This window comes from Hydractinia symbiolongicarpus, chromosome 7, assembly GCF_029227915.1.
Source record: "Hydractinia symbiolongicarpus strain clone_291-10 chromosome 7, HSymV2.1, whole genome shotgun sequence".
Classification (NCBI taxonomy): Eukaryota; Metazoa; Cnidaria; class Hydrozoa; order Anthoathecata; family Hydractiniidae; genus Hydractinia; species Hydractinia symbiolongicarpus.
In genome coordinates, this window is record NC_079881.1 from 14,343,807 (window position 1) to 14,366,968 (window position 23,162).

A 23,162-nucleotide genomic window follows, 5' to 3' on the forward strand; every position below is an offset into this window, starting at 1 on the left:
AACCATGTAAATAATTTCCCCGGCTCCCCCCTCCCTCCTAAAAAAAAATAAATAAAAAATTAAAAACCCATGTAAATACTGCAACAAAATCAAAAAATGTGAAAAAGCCTCGTAAATTTTTCCCATTATGTCACAAACCTCTATCAATTAAGAACTTTAAAAAACACAGGTTTTTCGGTGTTATAGCATGTAGTAACTTTCTCAAAAAGGTTTAAAGTTTTCCTAAATAACACGAAATGTCATAAAAAAAACATTTGAGTAAGAACATCTAGAACATCAGAATTACTACATGTTAAATAAAAATCCTTTTGTCATATTGCATGCAACCGATATAAGTTTAGTTACACAAAATGTGAAAAATACATTATATATTTGCATAAAAAAGAGTCCTTAAACTATCCTGAAATATTATAAATACTTTCTTAAGATGTTGTAGCTTCTTATATCTTCTTATTTAAGCTTAAAAGGTCAAGTCAAATAAGTTACAGCCATAATCCTATCTATCTACCTAGCTACATGTAAAAGCAACATAAAATTCACAGGTTAGCTAGGTATACTGGGAATCTTTAGTTTAAAGCTAACATTAGCTAGCTACAGCAGCTAATAGCTGGTCAATTAAATATAAACTGGAGACTTAGCCAGGTATAAAGAACATGGCTACATAAAAATAAATTCCTAGCTAGCTGGTGGTTGGCTTTTTATGATGCTAGCTATAAAACATGTCTGGCATCATTAGTATCATCAAAACTGAAAAAACATGAAAAGAACTTACAGAAACCTTGCTATGATTAACTTATTAAACCATGCTCCTCTTCAAATGTTTTTTTAAAGATTTATGTTGAATGAAAGAGTAGAGAATACTCAAAAAGAACAGCCATCTTTTTCGTAAACAAAATTTCCGTTTTATGCTAGGAACTTCATTTAGCGGTACGTATCCTTTGTGAATATCTAATACCGTTTCGTATGTAGCGATACCTATATATATGCTCATATAGATTTTTTAGCATAAGGGTATATATATTTATATCGTTATTAGCTGCGGGTTATGTATTTACACTTTATGTGCGATTTCTATGAAGTACGTGCCTAACTTTTTCAGTTAAATTTTAGCGTACAGCCACGTCATAAGTAAGTGACCCATGATTTCCGTGTCGTGGACTCACAGTTTTACTCACGCAAGGGAATATATAAGATAGGGCTTGCCATAAACAAAGTCAGCGAAATGCGGCAAAATGTAGTTCGACTACCGTAAGAACCATAGTACTTCGGCAAAGCACATCGAAGGAGAGTCGAGCCTCGGCAAACACTCCTGAGTGGAGATAAGAGTATTACCTCGGATCCTGGGCGCAAAGGAATCTTATTAAACGCTTATAATAAAAATTATGCGTTGCTTTAAATCAATTTCTATATTTAGATACACATGATTTTCTCATTGGCAAAATTTCTCCTTAGGCGAGTGCCGAAGTGGCCGAAGTCTAAATCCGCCCCTGAAGTACACCCAATTAAGTGCAAGTAAACTTTCTAAAGATGAATGCTATAGTGAGAAGACCAGAAATGAATTTTTCAATTATGTTATTACAAACGACGATACAAACTTTTCCTATAGTTTTGTCAGAGATGTGATTGGTAGTTTTAAAGGCGATGCTGAAAAGTTTTATCCGGCCTTCTATAAATCTGTGTCTGAAAATATTGTTTTCAGAAATTTATCAAATCGAAGCTCTATTCTCCTTGGTTTTGAAGTGGCTTATCACGTACTTGCTTATCTCACTAATTCAACTGTAAAAGAAAACACTGTAGAATTTTCTTCCCATGTGAATTTTTCACCCAAAGAAAGAAACATAATTCAATATCTAAATGGTTATGTATTTAGTACCCTATATCGTCGCATTAGGAGATCAAAAAAATCAAGAAGTATGCTTGGAGTTCAAAGTTTAGACATCTTATTAGCTGGAAAGTCATGTCTTGTGGAAGACGATAAAAATTTTGATTTAGTAAATATGAAGGACAGAGGAGGGTTATGGTCAGTAACCGTTGATGTTTTCAGAATTTTTTGTTGTGCAGAACTTGAAGTTCGTGCTGCAACTGCTAATTTTCACCATACAATTGATAGTAAGAAAATTGTTTCAGACCTGCTTGAGAACCCTGTTGTGCTTTGTAATTACAACAAAATAACATCACACTCAACCGAAAAAGTCACAAAAGAATTAGCAATGAACTTACTTGAGCATCTCATCATGCTTTATGTTCGTGTTCGTGTTTTTTCATTTGTGAAAGATAAATGTGAGCTGCACAAAATTGCATCAAAACAGAAAAAAGCTCGATCTCTACGCACTGAAATCAAGAAATCTTCAAGCAATCTTTCAGATGGACATTGACACTAAGAGTCCAGAACAGTGACTATAAACCTGTTACAACTGCTATTTTTATAGCAAAAAATTTTAAAACAATATTATTTTGGCACATGGTATAATAAATAATTATGGAAGTCTACAAAAAGGTCCAGGTAGTGTATTAGTGAGGGCCACTATGTAATTTCGTGTGCACATGTGTGTTAAAAGTGATTTTTTGATTTAAAGTTGTTCCTTAGGTCCCAAATTTTGGTAATTTGGGACCTAAGGAACAACTTCAAATCAAAAAATCACTTTTAACACACATGTGCACACGAAGCTTTATATCAGAACATAGCAGCCCTCACTATATATAGGTTTTAAGGTATTTCAAAATATTTTTTATTAATGTTTGTGTTAAGCAGAAATACAGTGCTTGTTCTTGCTTATTAAGCCAATTTAATGTTTTTTATAAATGTGTGGCTATAAAAATAACCGTTTTTAGTTTCTTCTTTCTTCTAAGTGTGTTTAATTGCTCTTACGGCATGGCACAGTTTCAATATCAATTTCATTACAGTTACCAGCTATGGGTCGGAAAATCTTTTGTGTTCTAATTGTGTTGTCGTTATAACCAAAATCACGGATTGATGGGTTATCTTTCCTATGACCAATTGCACGTTGACGACCAAAGTAGTTTTCTAGGGGATCTTGACAAAATCTTTCTGTCAGTACATATGGAACTCCATTATTAATTAAATACTGGATTAATTCAACAGTAGAATGGACAGTGATTTTGATTCCTTGGTAGGTTTCATCATCATCATCATCATCATTCTCGGCTTAACGTCCGTTTTCCATGCTAGCATGGGTTGGACGGGGTATATTAATGACCCTCTTCCAATCTGATCTAGACTGTGTTAGATCTAAACTCAACTTCCTCTCTATCAAGTCTGTCCTTATAACCTCCTGCCAAGTCTTTCTTGGTCTGCCTCTGGGCTTTGCCCCAGGAACTATCAAGTCTCTACACTTTCTTACCCAATTATCCTCCTCCATTCTTTCCAAGTGCCCCAGCCAATTCAATGTTCTTATCTGGATAACATCTTTAATTCTACAGAGACTTAGCCTGCTTCTTAGCTCATCTGAACTCTTTCTGTCTCTCAGACTGGCATTACACATCCACCTAACCATTCTCATATCATTCCTTTCTAAACGGTCAAGATCTTCCTGCTTCACTGCCCCCATACAACATAACACTTCTTACACAGGCCTCATACAACCTACCTTTTACCTCAATTGACAGGACTCTGCTAGTCAATAAAGGAAGTAACTCTCTAAACTTTTTCCAAGCAGAACCTGTCCTGCAAGTAACACTTCTTCCAACACCCCCTTCACTGCCCAACATATCACCTAAGTAACAGAAGTTCTTAACTATCTCTAACGAGCCACTGTTGTACATCGTTAAAGCTGGAAATACTTCATTCTCTATAATCTTTGCAAAATCTTTGCATCACCTTTGCAACGCTTGCATACAAACTGTATGCCAGCTCTTAACCTTCCACTAATACTACTGCACTTCTTATGTACCCAATGCTTGCAAGTCTGACAAAAAATTGAGTTACTACCAACCCCTTTCCTGCAAACTCCACAAGGCCACTTTCCAACTACAAGGTCACACTTGGCTGCAATGCTACTAATCATGACTTTAGACTTTGCTGTGTTTACCTTCAGCCCTTTCTCTTCTAGTCCTTTCTTCCACTTCTCAAACTTTTCAACTAATTCTTCCATCAACTCTGCTATGAGAACCAAATCATCTGCATACAATAACTCCCATGGGCAACCTGTTCTGAACTCCATCGACAGCGCTTCTAAGACTAGAATAAAATATATTTGCTCTAGCATTATCCGTAAAATTACCAGGCCTATCAGCAATTGAATCCTTCCATGTTTTGAAATATCCTAGAAATGTTTCGGTCAACCATAAGAATCTTTCATCATCAACAGATGTGTACGGTTTAAGAAATAGTTTACGTTTAATTGCTGCTTCTTTGGTATTCTTGACGTTAAGACAGTCAAAAAATTGGTCGAACATATTACAATATTTGGCAGTTGCATTAGCTTCTGGTGGTCCATACAATTGAAGAGTGTTAAAGACAGATTCGCTTAACACTTGTGCTGCCAGACGTACATTCATGACTGAATATGGTGTGAGCTTGATGTGGTCATTTGTTATTTTAGGAACAAGATGTAATCCACAGTCTAAGTCATCAAGGAATAACTTTGAAATATGGTTCCAGGTGATATAACTTCCATCATTCCACATACTTCTGGTACATCTTCCTGCAAGAGAATTACTCAGGCAATTGCGGGCTGTTTTAATTAAGTGTGGTGGATCTGAGATGAAGTAGATGTACCGTTCCTCATCCGCCATAACATTCAAAGTGCGGTATGTTACGTCCACTCCTGCATTAATGTCAGCTACACGGGTATTTATGGGGCATGTATTAAAATCAGATGAATCATGTAATTATTATATAGGTTTTCCATCACTGAAAATATTTCAAGATGTTCTCATTTTTCTTGATGCTGGTGAAACTGGTCAAAATATTATTTTGTACAACTATAAAGAAGGGAAAAACGATGCACGTGGTGGTCGTAGAAGGTGTTTCTCACCATTGGAAAGTTTCGTGCTGACACTTGTAAAATTGAGACGGAATTCTGGAATTATTCATTTTTCATACATATTCAATGCATCAGAAGGTACGATAAGCAATACATTCAATACATGGATAAACTTTATGTACATCAGAGTTGGTAGCATATGTATATGGCCAACAAGAGAACAGGTTCAAAAAATAATGCCTGAATCTATGAAACAACACTTTGCCAACACACGGTGTATAATTGATTGTTTAGAAATCAAAGTAGCTGTTCCAACATCACTAAGGCTGCATAAAATGTTATATTCTGATTATAAAAGTCACACGACAGTTAAAATCTTAGTTGGGATAGCACCGGGCGGGGGCTTCACATTCATCTCCTCTGCATACCCAGGTAGCATTTCGGACAAAAACATTGTTGTTAAAAGTGGATTTTTGAGACCCAAGTTGTGGCAAGAAGGAGACGCTGCTATGGCCGATAGAGGATTCACTATTGCAGAATATTTGAAACCAATGAATGTGGAGTTGATCATACCCTCATTTTTACAAGGACGTGAACAGTTTACAGAACTTGAATTGGTAAAAAGTCAACAAATTGCTCGTGAACGAATTCATGTTGAACGAATGATACAGCGCTTAAAATGTTATCACATATTCAACCGTGTAATGCCACTTAACATGGCTGGTTCTTTAAATCAAATCATAACTGTAGCAGCATTATTATCAAACTTTCAAGACCCTATTTTAAAAGATGTAAATTAAATTTATATACACAAAAATTCTGTTCTTCACTTTTTCTCTTTTGATACAATTTCTGGTAGTACGTAGTTAAAATAAAATGACAAAATAGATGATTGTAGCTTTTCCCAATACACTGCATCAAATTGAACTCTATCAATTACCATTCCTTTTGAAGTATAAAAAACAAAGTCACACAATGTTTGACATGTAAGAGCTAGCTGCATTTGAACTTGATTATAATATGTATGATTTTTATTGATATGTATAGTATTTGATTCACTGTTGTATACGATACATGGTTCTTTCGAAATAGAGCAAACATCTTTCGGATCCAATCTTTATAGTGCTCACTACATTTAACCTCTAGTATTCCGAAAGACGCTCCATCAAAACTTTTCCATCAGGAGTGGCACCCAAAACAAAATTTTGCAAATTAATAACCAATCCACATTGATCAACAGAAATCTTCCAACCCGATAGGTGCATAAATTTTTCATATGCTTGGATGGCGATGGGCTCAAAAAATTTGCCGTACCTCATTTTCATTTGCACAACTTTGTTTTTCTCATTTTTGTCACCAAATACAATGTTATGAGCTATAGTTTTGATCCCCTTCTCAGTTTTTTTAGTTAGATCACCAATTTTATTACAAATAGATGCTGTGAATCTGTTTTTGCGGTACATAAACCAATTCGCATCTCTTGCTTGGTCACGCGTATTAACTTCGATTTCTACAGCATGTGCAGAATGTGACCTTAATTCATTCAATATGGCCAATTTTTCCTCACATATTTCACTTCTTAAGTATTCATCAAGCATGTATTTAATTGAATTAAAAGGAAAACTTGGATAAGTGTTATATTCAGTTAGGTTTCCTGTGACTGTAGAAATGCTAGAATATACAGCAAAATCAGCTGGTATTGGGGAACATTGATGCGATAAAGTAGAACCAATCGGCATTACTCCATACACTGTATCTGTAAACAGAAGCGGATTAGGATTTATGATTTTCTTAGCATGATTATTAGTGTCGCTATTCAAAAAAACTTCCAAATTATAAGCTGGCTCATGTTTTGTATGGTCGGCTCTAGCATCATACAATGTCGTTTTAATTCCACTGCGCTTTTTGTATTCTGTATCGTCATTTGTATTTCTTCGTTTTGAAACTGGGGTAGTGATGGTTATATCCGATATTGGGACTTTATTAACATGATTTCTACTCTGAGGAACTGACCACTCACAGGCCTTTGATGTGCTGCATGCTTTTCGGTTCTGAAATAATTTTTAAGTTATCCAGGACCCATTTAGCCAACAACTTCATCAAAGCGTAAGCGTGAGAACAAGTTCCCACCTTTCCAGCTGGACATTGGCAAAAACAATACAAGATTTCATTTGATAATTTATCAATGGCAACAAAAATCCATCTATCTGCTTTCTTCAAGCTTGCACCACACACACCTTTCAAACTAAATATATTATCATTTTCCTTTGCATGTATTGAACCAACATCAATAAAATTTTCTTCCCGGAATTGTGCACCCCGAGTAAATGGTTTTTTAATTTTGAGAGACTTTTCTAATACCAGGTCATTGATCTTTTTATGGTACTGTTCGATATTTCGTATATTGTTATTTTTGGCAAATTCGTGATGTATTTTTTCCATCCAGCTGTGTTTTTCGGATGACCTATTTCGTTCCTTAACACCTCTGGGCATTGGATAATGATATTCCAATTATTCGTCTTCCCCGGTGATAAAATTCCAAGTTTCTCAGCTTTTTTTCTCAGCCATTTTTTATCACTAGTTGGATCTACAATGTTATTTTGTGTGCCATTTTTGTAGTACTGCAGCACCCTGATAAAAAAAGAAAAACATTTTTGCTTACTGATGTTCAATTTCTACATAACATGTATTTAACATGCAGCTAAAATAGAATAGTCACTCAAATAGTGGTTTATTAACATGGACATACCTAACTTGTGTCTCCTTCAAAGTGTCTATTCCTTTCCAGGGAATCACTTAACCACTTCTTCAAATGTTCAGCTTTATAACAAGCTAGATTTTTAACATCGATGTGAACAGTATCATCATCAATGTCATCTTCTTGTAGTTTGATAGACGTAGGATCTAAAATGACAAGTTTGTGCTATCTAAACCTTCATCAACCACAATTACAGCCTAGCTACCTAGCCACCAAAATCACCACAGATTACGATAATATATGGTACTCACCAACAAGAGAATCTTCAAAAAAGTTGTAGAAATCAGGAACTTCTATGTATAAATCCATATCTGCATTTAAAGTTAGTTGCTAGCAAAAATAAAATCAGAGCTAAACAACAATACTTCTTCCTTCCTTCGCGAAAAAGAATTGGAGCTTACTGCTTTCGCAATGTTTTGCCATTAACTGAGTTGCTAGATCATGGAGATATAATGATTACGCCATTTTATAGTGGAGACACGAGAGAAATTAAATGGGGATGATATTATCTCCATTAAAACAAATTTATGTCGTTTGAATTCAAAATGTTTTTCTCGCCGCCTTCCCAATCAAAATTTTTGGCATAGGATGCCTCGTTTCCATGAAAATTTTGAATGACGTCATTTTATTAATAAAAAGGAGTATCCTACGACCAACCTCAACAACTCCCACACTCTCCATCTCCTTCAAGATGCTCTCCCAACTCACCTTCAATTCAGCGTCAACATCATCATCCCAACCTAGCTTCCTCTCACATATTTTCTGCATCAAAATTTTCATGCTAATCAATATTGGTTGAATGAGTCCCACAGGATCGTAGAACGAAGACAAAATCTTTTAATATATTTCTCTTAGTAGGTTTTAACGCTTTTGCCGACTTCAATAATTCTGAAAAGTCAAAACATAATTTATCGGTCTGTTCATTCCAAACAAGTCCAAGAATTTTACCATTAGTTTGGGGAGGCGCGGTTGAGTTGGTGATATGATTTATATAGTTCCGAACATTTTCATTATTTGTATGCTATTTACGAAGGTAAAAATTCCCTTCTATAAATCGGAGTTTAAGCTGTTTAAACAACTTTACAACTTCTTCCTCATTCACGTGACCGCCAATAAAATCGTCGACAAAAAACGACCTCACAACCTTTTGAACAAACAGTGGGTCAAATTCATACTGACTTATGTGATTTCGAATAGTACCGTTCAAACAAAATGGTGAACTCGTCAATCCAAACACTAAACGGGCGAATCGATTTCTAACGATGGTGGGTTGTTCCGCAAGGATATCGTCAAACCACAAAAACCTCAAAAAGTTACGATCTGTTTCTTTGATCGCAATTTGTAGAAATGCTTTTTCTATGTCGGCTATCAAAACAATAGGATATGATCTGAATCGCAAGAGAATATCATACAGTTGCGGCGTTAGCTGAGGACCCTTGTACAGTATGTCGTTTAGACTGGGCGACTCGTGGTTAATTCGTCAAAAACTATTCTCATTTTTGTCGTGTTTTTATCGTCACGTAAAACAGCGCGGTGTGGCAAGTAATGTATTTCTCCCGGTGTCCCAACATCGCGTACTGGTTCAATAATACCCAATTTCATTTGTTCCTTAAAAATATTATCGTAATCAACTAGAAGCGACGGGTTGTTTTTCAAGCGATTGTGTAGTTTTAATAAGCGCTTTCGGCTGAGTTCAAAATTGTCTGGCAGTAAGGAATGATTTTCTTTAAACGGCAAGGCTAACTCATAACGATTATCTTCATTCTTTTTTATCTTATCAAAAACGAGATCATAACAAGTTTTTTCATTTTTTGAAATCCCAATACTTGTCGATGTTACGTTCTTTTCACACCCTCTCACAGACTCATGCACTCCGCTCAAAACCCAACCGAATTTTGTTTCTATGGCGACCAAACTACTTCCCACACTCCTGTTAATTTTCCCGGTAACTATATCCCAATACATATGCGATCCGATCAGTAAGTCAATTTCGTTCCCAACTCCCGAAGAAGCGAAATCAGTCTCTTTCAAATCTGTAAATTTTTGTTTTGACGAATTTACGGGTTGCGATTTAATTGGTAAACAAATTATAGGTACCGAAAGTGCGCTAAGTGAAAATAACATTGCGATTACTGAAAGTAGAGATAATAATTTCTTCCGTGATCTCGGTGTTTAAATTCAACGTTCTTCGAGCGCGATCAGAGATGTGTGTCCTCTGAGAACCCCCATCGAACAAAACCTGAACTTGTACGCTTTGGTCGGTGGTTGGATTTTTGAGCATGACATCCGCAGTTTGCAGAAACACGTTGTTTGAATTGTTTTGCACATGGTTTTGATGCGTAACCTGCGACGGTTCTTTTTCTGTGCCCGGGGAATCACCCTTTTTCTTGTTTTTTTGAAAACAAAGTGCGGAATTGTGTATACTTCTACAATAAAAACACGGTTTTTTCTTTTGGCATTGATTTTGTTTGTGATTTTCTCTGGAACACAAAAAACAACGATTTGATTTTTTTAGACACTCCTTTCTAGACGCCACATCCGTAATAACTGGGCACTTGTCAGGCCAATGACAACCTTCACAAAATACGCATTTCTGCTTGGGCTGGATTCAGATAACAAAGACGCGCCAGAAGAGGGCTCATATGAATGCGAAAAATCAAAACGTTTCTTACCCATGTCGTTACTATGATCCTTTTCTGTTCTGTGTGAGTTAACGGTAGGTACGACGATACGATGCAATTTTCTCTAGCTTTTAACTCGTCATTTATTAGTTCGAGGAGTTTGTTAATATCCTAGACCTCTTGTTTCAGATTCCTGGAAACAGTCAATTTAAATTCGTGCGGCAGTTGTTCCATAATGATCGGATTGAGTAAAGAGCCATAGTCCCTTCCTTCAATACCCAAGCTGTTTAAACTTCGTACATGAGATTCTATATCATCGTAGAGTCATCGAAGAGCTGTTAGGTCGCGATCGTTATAAACTCATCTTAATGAATTCATCTTCAAAAATCCGTGCATGTGTGAGTTTATAATTACTTGTGGATTTCCAAATATGTTGGACAATAGCTTCAATGCTTCCTCGTAATTTTCGTTAGAAAGAGATAATCCAGATATACAATTTAAAGCGTCTCCTTCTAAATAGCACCTCAAATAATTAAATTTCTCAATGTTACTTAGTTGTGACTTATGAATCGAGGCTTTAAAACTGTCATAAAAACCTAACCATTTTGTACAGTCACCAGTAAACTTTGTAATTTCTAACTTGGGTAATCTAACAGTTTCTTTGTGCAAGTTGCTTCTCTCTCTTAGAACAGGCTCAATTTCAACTGTTCTTTTACAAGTTTCCTTTAAATTATTCAAGTGCTTTTGAACCTTTAATTCAAATACATAACAATCATTTAAACTGTCAGTCGCATCATCATCGTTCATAGCTATTTCAAGTATTTCGTCATAAATACTGTTCACTTGTGTTAATCTCTGGCTGAGTATCGTTTCAGATGCGAGTAATTCTTCTCGAAATTCTTTCCAATTTTCTAACTTACTCTCGTTGTTGTTAATAATTCCACAGACACTACTCACAAGTGCGTTCTTCTTTCTTAACAATCTTTCTAAACTCATCCTATTATCCGGCTCGGTGGACCATGAAAAATATTACGAAATTTTGGTTCTTTTTAGTGTAGTATATAGTCGACTCCAAATTAAAAATTAAAAAACTTAAAATACAAAAACACGAAATACAAACCGGCAACATAAATTAACATAATTAGTATAATTTATACTAAATATTAAATACTCAGTTGCACATATACCCCATGCACCTACTCTCACAGGTGTTTTGCCTGTGGATCATCAGGATACCCAGCACTCCATTGCACACTCAGGTCTTCTAGACCAAATACCAAATAAATTCTTTCCTGTAAAATCGCTTGTAACAACCCTGGTTAAGCTTTGGGGAGACGATGCTATTTTTTTATCCGCATGTAATGCGATTTTGTTGCATTGCAAGGAGAAAAAAGACGCTCTCGTCTCGCCGCCTGTGCAACAATTTATATGCAACAAAATTATCACTTTTTTCACTCACTAACTCAATATGGCTGTGCAAAGAGCAGCTGTCATAGCGTTGTTACTTGACGAGGAAGATGAGGAAGAAAGAAGAAGAAATAGAATATGGACACGACCATGGATCGTAAAACTTAAAGCTAGATAATATAGCCTTCAAGAACTGAGGTTGGATAGAACAAAATTTGAATTGTTGTTACAGAAGGTCTACAAACATATCATTGAACAGGATACGAATATGCGTGAATGCATAAAACCGGAAGAAATGTGCTGTCTTACATTGCGTTATCTTGCTAGTGGAGAATCGTTTCGTTCATTGGAATTTCAATTCCGAATAGGCAAAAGAACCATATCAAGTATTATTCTTGAGGTATATATGACAATAATTGAAGAACTGAGAATTGAATATTTGACAACACCAAACACTGAAGATGCCTGGTTGGATATTTCGAAAAAATTCTTATTACGTTGGAATTTTTCGAACGGAATTGGTGCTATAGATGGGAAGCATATTGTCATCGAGCAACCGTCACACTCTGACTCTCACTATCGGAACCACAAAGGTACTGACAGCATCGTTTAAGTGGGTATGATAGGCCCAGAATATAAAATTTTGTTCGTTGATATAGGTATCAATAACAGAAATTCTGATGGTTGAATTTGGGAAAAGTGTGTGCTAAAGTTTGCATTAGAGTCCAGTAGTACTAATCTCCCTGCTTCCACACCGTTACCACATCGTCGTTTAATGATACCGTATGTTTGTACGGGTGATGATGCATTTCCCTTATCCAAGTATCTGATTAAACCTTACCCTTTCAAAAGTCCCAGTGTTGATAAAAAGATTTTCAACTATCGCTGGTCAAGAATGCGAAGAATTTCTGATAACACTTTTGGAATACTTGCAAATCGTTGGCGTGTTTTTCGTCGTCCATTCGTAATAGAGCCACATAAAGTTAGAACGATAACAGTTGCTATCATAGCCCTTCACAACTGGTCGAGGCGTGACACAGATGCTGGAAAAGTGTATATTCCTAGCGGACTCGTCAATCGTGAGGATATTGAAAATGGTAAAATCATAGAAGGTGCTTGGAGATCGGATGAAAGTAGAGATACGTGGATACCCTTGGCTACAAGTCGTGGTAATCATGCAAGCAATCAGGCCAATGAGATAAGGCAAGAATTCACAGAATACTTTACGCAGGAAGGCTGTGTTCGCAGGCAATGGAAATATGCAAAAGTAGATATATAAGTGAAACAAATAGTAATAACACATGTATGTTATATGTACAACAAGAGATATACATTCTTTATATGTTTGTTTTCGAGAGATTTTCAACTTGTGTATGACTCATTTGAATGGTTATATCCGTGAAACGGTGAATATGGATAGGTGGGATTGAGGTGCTTTGAGAATACATAGGAAAAGTAAATCCAGTATTGTTTCTTCTCTGATGTTCATAATCGAAGAAGATATCCATTATTCTCTTCTTCAACATATACCAATCGTTACTGTCACACTGTAGCAGGCTATCAGTTACAGTTCTGCCAAATAATTGCGCTGTATCACGAAGATCAGGTTCGCGTTGTGTTGATCGGTTTTCTGCTTCACGTGCTGATGCAGGCGGCGAGGATAATGAAGTTGCAAGAGCTTTCCACACTTCCAGTTTTGTATTTTGTTCTGCAATGTTCCTGTCTGATTTTGATTCCTTTTTTTGCTTTTTTGAAGGAGGTACAAAAGAATCACCAATTGTGTTAAACGACTCGTCGACGTTACATGTTGCTTCGATAAAGGTCTTGTTGTTGAAATACTCCCAATTCGAAACATACACATCCCTTGTTCCAGATTCACTAGAATTTGACGCTTCTTACCTTATATACTCTCTTTTGTAGGTTGTTACCAAGCTAGCTATGTAAATATGCGGCAGTAAACTTAAGAATTAGCTGATTTTCTTCTTTATAGTGTAACAACAGACCTCCCCCCTCCCTCTAACTTTCAATGGTAGAAATTTGGGTTAGTACCCCACCAACCATTGAAGATTGGGGGGAGGGGTTGTATAACCCAATTTTGAGCTTTACTGCCAAATTATTTTGGCAGGGATTGTCTTCGAAAATTTTAGACTTAGAACTTTTTTTCATATTTTTGGTTCAATTTTTCACTGGAGTTTTTTAACAGTACTTGTGTGATAAGTGTTGATTTGTCGTTAGATGACCTCAATAGATAGGAAATAGGCGTGCAAATTAGGTATTTTAGACGTCAAAATGACGCCCAAATTGGGTTCTTGTATCTATCGGAGGTGTTTTCGAGCTTTAAACAGCTTTGTAATTTGTTCTTATTTGTTACGGTCGCTGGAAAGAACTTTTTTGGGGAGCACCCCATGATAATATTATTTACTGTTTGATAAAGATTACACGTTTATTCGTTCATGCTGCAATGTTATAAAATTATCATATGGTGGGGTTGAATTACAGTATGAAACATTTTTGATGGCTTGAAGCATAGTTATGATAATTATACTTCATATTAATTTGTCATTGTAATTTTTATACATATTTTAAGGCAAAATAAAAAAATGTAAGTAAAGAAAATCAACCGCCAAATTGAACACCAAACAAAAGTAAATGTCAAAAGATTGGCCTGAAAGCATCCTTGATGCTCAGGATTATGCACCAGCAGCATAAGGTCTCCTGTTATGAGCTAACTCAGAAGTACAAGGGAGTATACGCTGAATGTAGTATATACAGGCATGCCAAAAAGCCACTCAAAGTAGGAAGAAAAGAGAGGAACCGTTTGACAACCGTCACAAGAATGGAGGACGCCCCCGAAAGTTGACGCTGCGACACGAAAGAATTATTACAAGGACGGTAAAACGTCTTCGACAGAATTCTAATTAGTTTACCGCGAGTAGAATTTTGAGGGAGTCAGGAGTTCCCTCAAAGGTGAGCACAAGAGACATATGCCGTTGTTTGCGAAGGCACACATTTTGGACCAGTGACATTGGCTTTTTCCTGGATGGAGTTAGGTTTGCTCCTGCTGTCTCATCCATGACTTGGCGCAGACCCAGTGAAGGGCTGGTAATAACCACAAAGGGACGCAAAAAGAAGGAAGTGGAGGCCTCATGGCCAATTTTTTTGTTGCCATATCACATAACCATGGGGTTGTGATATACCACCATCATATTTGGAAAATTGATGGCAACAATTTTGCGAATAAACTGGTCAGCGAAGAATTTCCGAAAGCGTTTGCACGATGTGGGTCTGCGCCAATTAAAAAGTTTAAACAAGACGGTTGCCCCAAACAAAATGTAGCGGTGGCAAAAAAAGCATGGGAAAAATTGAGATATGACATGAGTTGGTAAAAAGTCCTGCACGTTCGCCTGATCTGAATGTTATTAAAAAAATTTTCTATCTGGTGCAAAAGAAAAGCTAAAAGACGATGCTACTAAGAAGAATATCACAAAATATTGAATATTTACATTTGTGATAACATTGTAACCTCTAAGTGTTTGTGTGGCTATCACTTTTAAGTTGTATTTTAAGTTTCATTGCGTCACCAGTGCGTCACCATTGCATTACCAGTGCGTCAAATGTTTTCCATCAAATTGTCACCAGTGTAATATGGAAAAAAGAGGAGCGTCACCAGCGTCACCAACTTTTTTCAGTAAACAAATATATCTCAATTCTTTAAAGAAAATCGGTGACGCTGGTTACGCACTTTTATTTCCCGTGTAAACCAAAGAAATGTTTGGTAACGCATTAATGACGCACTGGTGACGCATTTGGAAATGATTGAAAAACCGTAAAATGAACTCTAAAAACAAAAACGTAACATAACAAGAAATGTTTGATAAAAACAAACCATTCAAAAAAAACTTTAACCGTCCATTCCTCTTGTCACCATAACGCTAAAGCATTGTTTTGATTTGTTTTATGGCACTGAAAAATTAAAAATTCTCCAACGCGAGTTCATCATGTCTGTTTCTCTTTCGTCTCTGCAGTTGAATCGGCCAACATACTCTATTGGCTCTTTGCTTGTAACGAAGAAGGGAAGAGTGTTACTTTTTTCAATTGTGAGATCATTTGCAAACTGGTTTTTTGGTCTGAGCAGATATACTGTCTGGCCCTCCAAAAGAAGTAGGAAACCACTCCATTTGATAAGAGAGATAGTGAAATGTTCCTTCTGGCGCAGTCGCGTGCGCGCCCACGGCACGTCACGGTAAGTCAACGGCATGTCACTGCAAGTCATGACGTCATCTGTAGCATTTTTGCCTTGACTTTCAACTAATAAATAAATATGTCTTGTATCAAAAAATTACGAGAGGAGCTTGAGGGAGAGATCCAGAAATTGGAGGAAACAATTGAGGACTTGGAAGCAGATCTCAAGGAAAGAAATTGGGAGCTGTATAGGTTGAATTTGAGGGAAAAATACAACAAACGGATCGCTTTAATCCTGTGTGTTTCGTCGCTGGCTCTTACCATGATCCAGATGATGAAATATTAAAACCCGGGCGTTACGGCGCTAGAAGATTAAGTCGTAGTTTTGTGGTTTATCAAAGCCACAAAAATCACGAGCATCGTCTGTGCATATATAATCCCCGGATCCAAAACTGTAAGATAAAATGTCTTGTCTTGCAAAATTACAGAGGAAACTTGATGAGCAGCGTAAGTTAATCAAGTTAATTAAGGATGCGACCCTCGCGATGCAGGAGGGTGAGCTCGAAGATATGGATCAATACATTTTAGAACAGTCCCGAGAAATTGAGGCTCTTCGAAAGAGATGCAGCGCGAAGGATCCTGGGCAGGGTAATGTGATCGTAATTTCCTGTAAACATACCACACCTGACGATGACGAGTATCATCGTCTCTCGTATATGCTCCAGCGTGTTTAAAGACGCGATATATGCAGCATAAGGAGTTGGTTTAAAAAGAAATTTCCAAAGTCTGAAGAGATTGTCGTCATTGACAACCCAACCTTGTATGCGACTCCAACAGGTTTGAGGAAGTAGGACTCGTCGAGCGAAACAGAGGCCACTTCAAACTGATCGATCTTACTCGCGATGTCTTGATGGCCTGTCCTGAATCTCGCGCTGAACGAACGCAGTGTGTATCTTGTCGATCATCTCAGGTGATGCTTTATCAACAAAACCTTCTGTGCATTTCTTGGGAGAAGGTGCTGTTTACCTTGACGTATTGCATCCTTCAAAGCCTGACGCTTATCTATAGGTTTTTCACGTTGCTCAAGCACTTCTGCCGGGGTATCAACAACATCGAAAATATCAACGAGATTTGACATCTTTATTATTAGTCGTCTGTATCTCAAATAACCGAACACGATCAAAGCATACGGCAGGAGTGCAGCGAGACATAGACATATCTCGCATAGCATGTTTATTTTCAAAACAAAACCCTTTCAAGGGAACCCTCTGGGTGTTTTGTTGTTTTTGTAAGGCATCGCTTCACAAAAATCCGGACAGGGAAACCTCACTATTTACAGCGTCAGCGGGGAGGTGTGTACCACGTCGTCATGCACAATTTGCTTATCATAAAAAGCAGAGAGTCCCAGCTTGTTCTGCTGATACGTCACCATGCCTTGGTCGTATACCCTGAAACCTACATTTTTGGCAGTGTCTCACCCTTTAAAACTCACATATACCTGGCCCACGTTACTTCATTCTGGCTTTTGGACATGCCTTTGCACGAGAATTTCGTGCCTTCCTTTTTTCGAAAATATCAACAAGATTTGACATCTTTATTATCATCTCCAGAGATGGCAAAATAAGCGCTATCTGTATTCATATAAATGTACTCAAAATCTCATCGATCGACGTACCGATCTAGAAAATCATAATGGAACTCCAGCATGGGCAACTTGGCTAATTGGTAAACATATATCCCACATTGATAGGCTCGATCGATGGAAACCTATTGCTTCCCACTTCTCACCTCGTACGCGTCTCCAATCTCTTCCAAATCCTCCAGGTATGGGCTCCTCATTGCCGCATCTACCACCTTCTCATCCATGGTAAAGGTGGTGTTGGCATGCCTTGCCAGGTCTTCGATCATTTTTCAATAGAAGCTGTTGCCTTTCAACTTTGCTATATCGCCCGCGATGCACTTGTCGGGGTCTTTATCTGCTTGGCGCCGCGCATCCGCAATCTTTTCCGGGAACCACGCAAATGGCTTACCCCTTGAGTAGTTGGTAGCAGGCCGTGACTACTAACCCACGCTCCAGATACCACTTGAGCAGGTCTGTACACAGCAGGGTCTTCTCCGCTTTCATCAGCCCCAGGAGCTTCCTAGTGCCAGGGATACGTTTCCGCCCGGTCTTGGTCAAATACTCGTGCATGTGCTGAGGTATTTGGCTATCAGGGATCTCCTTCAACACTAATAACGGGGCCATTTCGCTGAACTTGTCGTACAGCTCGGCAGGCACTTCTATATCAACTTGGGCAAAACCAAAGAGCGATCCATCCTGAACACCTTGCACCAGAGCCTCCAATCCTCCAACGGGGTCTGCCATCTTTATCAGCTTCTCCTTCCCGCAAGGGAAGTCCTGCAGCAGGCTGCTAGGGTAGAGCATGTTCGCGTCATAACCTAATATGGTCTTGCACTTGCGTGGGCTGTCATAAATGTGAGATTTTATACCTGTCACATTTCGCCCATGATACCTACAATAGCGGGGCCACTTACCATACCTGTTTGCAGGAGATCATAAGCGTCATTCCTGGTGAACTCGTCGCATGCTTTTTTGATCTCAATGCAGGCCTTGCACCTGGCTTTGAAATTCTTGACATTTATGCCTGCAGGGTTCTCCTGGCGCATAGAGCTCTAACTCGGGGTTCAAGCGCAGAGACTTGTTCAAGACGTATCGCATCGACGCACCCGGAATGCTCACAGCATCCTTGAGAATGTCATTCTGATCCCCGTAGTATGTAGTTCTCGTCTTATTGACAGCTTCGACAAAGGGTACCATGTCCACCAGGTTGTACGGGGCCAACCAGTCCATCATAGTAACACACCCCATCTTATAGAACTCATCCCGGAACGCCTGGTAATCTTCGGGTGAGAGTGTGTTTTTCCGCTAAGGTTGCTATAGAAGGCCTTATGATCGACGGGGCCGATATGATTCAGCTTGTCATATCTCAACAACCACTCGTATAGGAATACGAGCTTTTTGAGGTTGCAATCCAACGACTTGCACCAACCTTCATAGCTCATCCTGGGCGCTAGAAAGTTTTTAATATCCATGAATTTAAACTTTGAAGTGGTGAGGAACATGTAATCATTGTTCTTCTTTGGTACTTTAATCTTATCCTCGTCATCATCCGCAATTCGTTCGACAAAGTACCGCTTGATCAGGTTGATGTCATACTTACCACTGTTAAAACCTATAACCGTCACTTGGTTCACTCACTCATTCCACGCGTCCTGGTATCTGTATGGCAGCATGTCAAAATCGTCGGGCCTTGGGGTATCTCAACTTTTTCAACGATGAGTTTTCTCCAGCTCCTTAACGAACTGTTTAACCAAAATCTTGGGATCGTGGTGCTCGATGAATTTTGGATTTTCGTTGAGACTTCGTGAACAGCCACACTTACTGGGATATGCTCGGATAGATATGTTAGATCTGCTGTTTGTCTCTGATTCAATGGTGTTAGGAGGGCCTCAAAGTTGAACACGATGTAGTGAGGGTAGGATCAAAGTTCTTTCTTGAAGCATCTCTTGATTTTTGGTGGGTTCTCGCACTCCCATCCTGTGACAAGGTTATACCCTGACCCCACTATGAAGTCTTCCTTCCACTTAGTTGCAATGTACAAATTTTTGTCTGTATTAGATCTATTGGGTTGGCAGAGACATCCGTGCCACTTGCAGCCGTTGTATTCGTAGACTGTCTGCGAAATTGGCTCATAACCGTCAACTTTATGCACCTCGCGCTTTAGATCATCTCGCAGCACTCGTTCACCTCCATGTCCACAGAGTGCGTGATGTATGTGTCTACATGTTTGCTCAGCCATCGCTTCTATCCTCTGACATGCCGCATAGCTAAAACCCTTATCGGGGTAAAAGACTTTTCTGATTTGCTCGGAATACGCTCGACCTTTTTGCCTTTGCAAATGATCGTAGTCTTGGCACCTTCGCACTCGTCCTGTTTATGTCGCGTGAGGTTGTTGCTTTGCGTGAACCATTGATTACACGCCTCGCATTCCCAATGTTGCGTTAAAACATCCATCTTTTTAATGAAAAAGCAGTGGCCATCCAACATACCAAGATTGATCGTGCCTAACCCCTTCTTGTATTTGTCTGTCCATAGACGAGCCGCCATGGTGCCTTGTCAGTGTTCGTCTTCAGTTCAAATTTTCTTATGTTAATCTTGAATCGTTTAGCAATACCCTCGAAATCTACAAGCTTTGTAGAGCGCACATTTTCACGTTTTAGATTGGGGTCCTCGTAGTACTCACGAGCCAGGGCGAGGGATTCTTGTGTGGAGCGCTTTTCACGCTGCTTGCGCTCTCCTCTGTAGTTCACGGCTAGGCATCTCCAGAAGCACAAATTGTCCGTTCTTTCATCGTCTTTGTCAAAACTGTAGATGCATCTCTTCTTTTGCAACCAGTCAGGAAGTGGTCCACATCCAAGTAACGGTTCTCTTGATGAGATGATCTTGATCTGTACATGCTTGAAGACAATTTTGCCCTCGTGTGCTCCAGGGGTCTCGATAGTTCTGTCGGGTGGTAGGTATGCCTTGGTCCAAAACTCCGCATCTTCGAGGTTGAGACGTTTCATCTCACATTGCTCTATGAAGGTTTCAATTTCTGCAATGCTCGATAGTGACCCAGAGTTCTTGGTCTTGTTATAACCTGACACATCACCACCACCTTTGTGAATATCACAGTTGAGTTTTTTGCATAATAGCATCTGCCAGTGGTTGGTTAAGGGTCTTATTGAACCGCCATGTGTTCACTCGATTTCCGTCTTCTATCATCTGCGCCTCATGTTCAACAACATCATGAAGCGTTGGTTGAGGCAGGGTTTTGAGGAGGTAAAGGTTTCGAAGGAGCGAAGTGTACTTATTTTCATTCCCCTATAGTAGTGGTGGTGATGAATTGACAATTACAAGAGCTGTTGGGGCTGCCCTACGACCCTTCATTAAAGTATTATATGAAGGGCGACTACGATGCCTTATACAGGACCGATTTTTACCATAGGCTGAGATTCGTCTATCCACAGTTAGACGAGGACGACTGTCTTCTGGATGGAAAAAAGTCCAAAATTTTGGCTTTACTTCCCACTAAAGAATTGAACGCCTGGGGAGACATGTTAACCTGGAGCTTTGACAGCCCTGTCTACCTTCCACTGAAAGGTTCGACGGACCGTCTGGAGTTCATGCTAACAGACATCTACCATCACGAGAAGAATGGACGTTCTTTAACATAACTATGCAAATCTTGATAGAATAATAAATGAGCGATATCAGCAAACTTTACCCGAGTTTGCCTAGTGCGCCTGCGCAAGGCTCTGATCAGGATGAGGGACAGCTCTTTAGACTCAAGAAGATTGAGGAAATAGAGCAATATCTGCGGGATGAAATAAAGGAGCGTAATAGAGTTGGAAAAAAGTTCAAAATGCACAATACATGGGTCAAGTTCTGCGACTACGGCCTGCTTGGCGTAAGTGTTATTACTTCAGGGCTGGGGATCGGAGCCATGGTCTCAGGTTAGGGGTTCCCCTAGCCTGTGCCATGGGAGGACTCGCGATTGCAGCCGGGATAGGGCTAGCAGGCCTTAGAAATGCCTCAAAAATGTTTGGAGTTAAGGGCAAAAAGCATGAAGGTATCAGGCTAATCGCGGACTCGAAATTAAACTCTATTGTAGACCTGGTCAGTGAGGCAATGGAAAACGGCGTTATCAGTGACCATGAGTATAGCCTGATTAGCCGTGAAAAACAGAGGCACATGTTATTAAAGGAACAAATGCGGCAGAGGTTTAATCGTATTGTGAATGTTATCAACGAACAGGAGAGAGCTCAGTTGGTTGCCAAGGGCAGGGAGGAGGGGAAACATGCAAGCACTATGTAGAGTCCCCACCTGAGTATAGACCCTACTTTGTATTATATTATATAGGTCATACAGGGCCTATAAAATATATGGTTTTTTAATCCTCACCAACCATTATTTTTTAAAGTCTTTGTATCGGCATTTCGTAATATGTACCTGAGGTTAGTATTTTTTACCTTGTACATATACCAATGAAATGGCCAGTATTGCACTGGCTTGGCAGGCTCATCATAGGGTACTGGCATACCATAAAACTTAGTGGTAATTGCATCCTTGTAGTACCGGAGTTTAGCATTGATGTAACGGTCTTTTTTCACAGGCTCTGTCGTCAATTTCTCGGATATTAACTCTTCGATCTTCCCCCAGATTTGGCAATACTTCGTAACCCAGTCGGGGTACTCTTCAAAATCGAGACTCATTGCTGGTACCGCCTTGGCGTTATACCGGGTCATCCCATGTGCGGACCAGATTTTCGGTATCTTCATTCCGAGGTCTACCACAAGGCCCGTGTATGTATCCCACGATGTACCGTTGATTCTTATCCCCGTTAGCAGGAATGGGATCTGATACCGTCAGGTAGTCTACATTCATATCGTCAATGTCTGTGAAGGTAGCGGCAAATGAGTAGAATAGTTTTGGATTGACAAGCTCGTTCTCAAATTGTAGCATTCTGTTTATTGTATATTTTGAACGACTTCAGAGAATTACATGTCATTGTGCACGCACAGCCGCCACCGTTATATGTGATATATTCATGATAGCAGTACCAGCATAACATTTTACCACTTACCACAAACCTACGTCCGCAGGTACACCTGTTGATGCATCCAACATACGTTCACAATCGTTACAATGCTCCATTTTTATTTCTCACAGTTACAGGGACGATCATCCTCCAGGTCATCAAGACGTTCCCATAAGTCTTGAATTCTCTGCTTATTATACTTCCTACCCTCGGATTCCTGCACGCATGCCAGGTCATGAGTATCATATAATTTATGGTAGAGTGGAGTCAGAAAGATACAAGATGCCTTGGGGACGAGGTTGGGTGGGCATACATGTATAACTTTTATATCCGCCATGCAAATCCTATGAAATTTGACCCTAAGCAAAGATGACTAAGTCAGCAAGTAGAAAAAATAATGGCGCGACCAACAAAGATTGCGAGGATATCTTCAATTAAAATTTTCCATCTCCAAAATAGACTATTCTCTCCAAGTTAAGCTATCAACATTCTTCTAATTTAGCTACTAGCTTATTTAGGAGAAATAGTCTAATTTGCAGTTGCCCCTAACTGTTTTTTGGGGGTAACCATCAATGAAATGATGTTCTGCCCGGATAATGAACATTGG

The 23,162-nt window shown here is 38.9% G+C and overlaps 3 protein-coding genes and 1 long non-coding RNA gene across 11 annotated transcripts in view; 3 read left to right on the forward strand and 1 right to left on the reverse strand.

Annotated features, from left to right (window-relative positions):
- The first annotated feature begins 4,795 nt into the window (after nt 1–4,795).
- Nucleotides 4,796–5,746, forward strand: LOC130648519 (uncharacterized). The gene has a single exon (XM_057454572.1). The coding sequence runs from the start codon at nt 4,796–4,798 to the stop codon at nt 5,744–5,746; it is 951 nt and encodes a 316-aa protein (XP_057310555.1).
- A 756-nt stretch (nt 5,747–6,502) lies between these two features.
- LOC130648975 (uncharacterized) lies at nt 6,503–10,887 on the reverse strand. The gene is made up of 3 exons (XR_008982988.1): nt 7,956–10,887; nt 7,696–7,850; nt 6,503–7,577 (listed from the first exon to the last, which is right to left on the reverse strand). It is a non-coding gene; the product is annotated as an uncharacterized LOC130648975 (long non-coding RNA).
- Nucleotides 10,888–11,793: 906 nt separating this feature from the next.
- On the forward strand, nt 11,794–12,345 carry LOC130648520 (uncharacterized). Its single transcript, XM_057454573.1, has 2 exons — nt 11,794–11,889; nt 11,965–12,345. The coding sequence occupies exons 1-2, from the start codon at nt 11,794–11,796 to the stop codon at nt 12,343–12,345; spliced, it is 477 nt and encodes a 158-aa protein (XP_057310556.1).
- Nucleotides 12,346–22,248: 9,903 nt separating this feature from the next.
- The window catches only part of LOC130648972 (DNA-directed RNA polymerases I and III subunit RPAC2-like), a 55,793-nt gene continuing 54,879 nt past the window's right edge, over nt 22,249–23,162 (forward strand). For 3 of the 8 annotated variants that reach the window (XM_057455137.1, XM_057455138.1, XM_057455133.1), the window contains exon 1: nt 22,251–22,386. The gene's annotated coding sequence lies outside the window, so the exon portion shown is untranslated. Of the gene's footprint in view, nt 22,387–22,426; nt 22,620–23,162 lie in introns of those variants that run through there. The other 5 variants (XM_057455139.1, XM_057455134.1, XM_057455143.1 and 2 more) reach the window with 2 other exon arrangements.

What these genes read in the sequence shown, in the direction of transcription:
- LOC130648519 (XM_057454572.1), top strand. Translation starts at nt 4,796, where the DNA reads ATGTCAGCTACACGGGTATTTATGGGGCATGTATTAAAATCAGATGAA.
- LOC130648520 (XM_057454573.1), top strand. Translation starts at nt 11,794, where the DNA reads ATGGCTGTGCAAAGAGCAGCTGTCATAGCGTTGTTACTTGACGAGGAA. An exon ending in TATGGACACGACCATGGATC is followed by an intron (nt 11,890 to 11,964) that starts GTAAAACTTAAA and finishes TTGTTGTTACAG; the next exon opens with AAGGTCTACAAACATATCAT.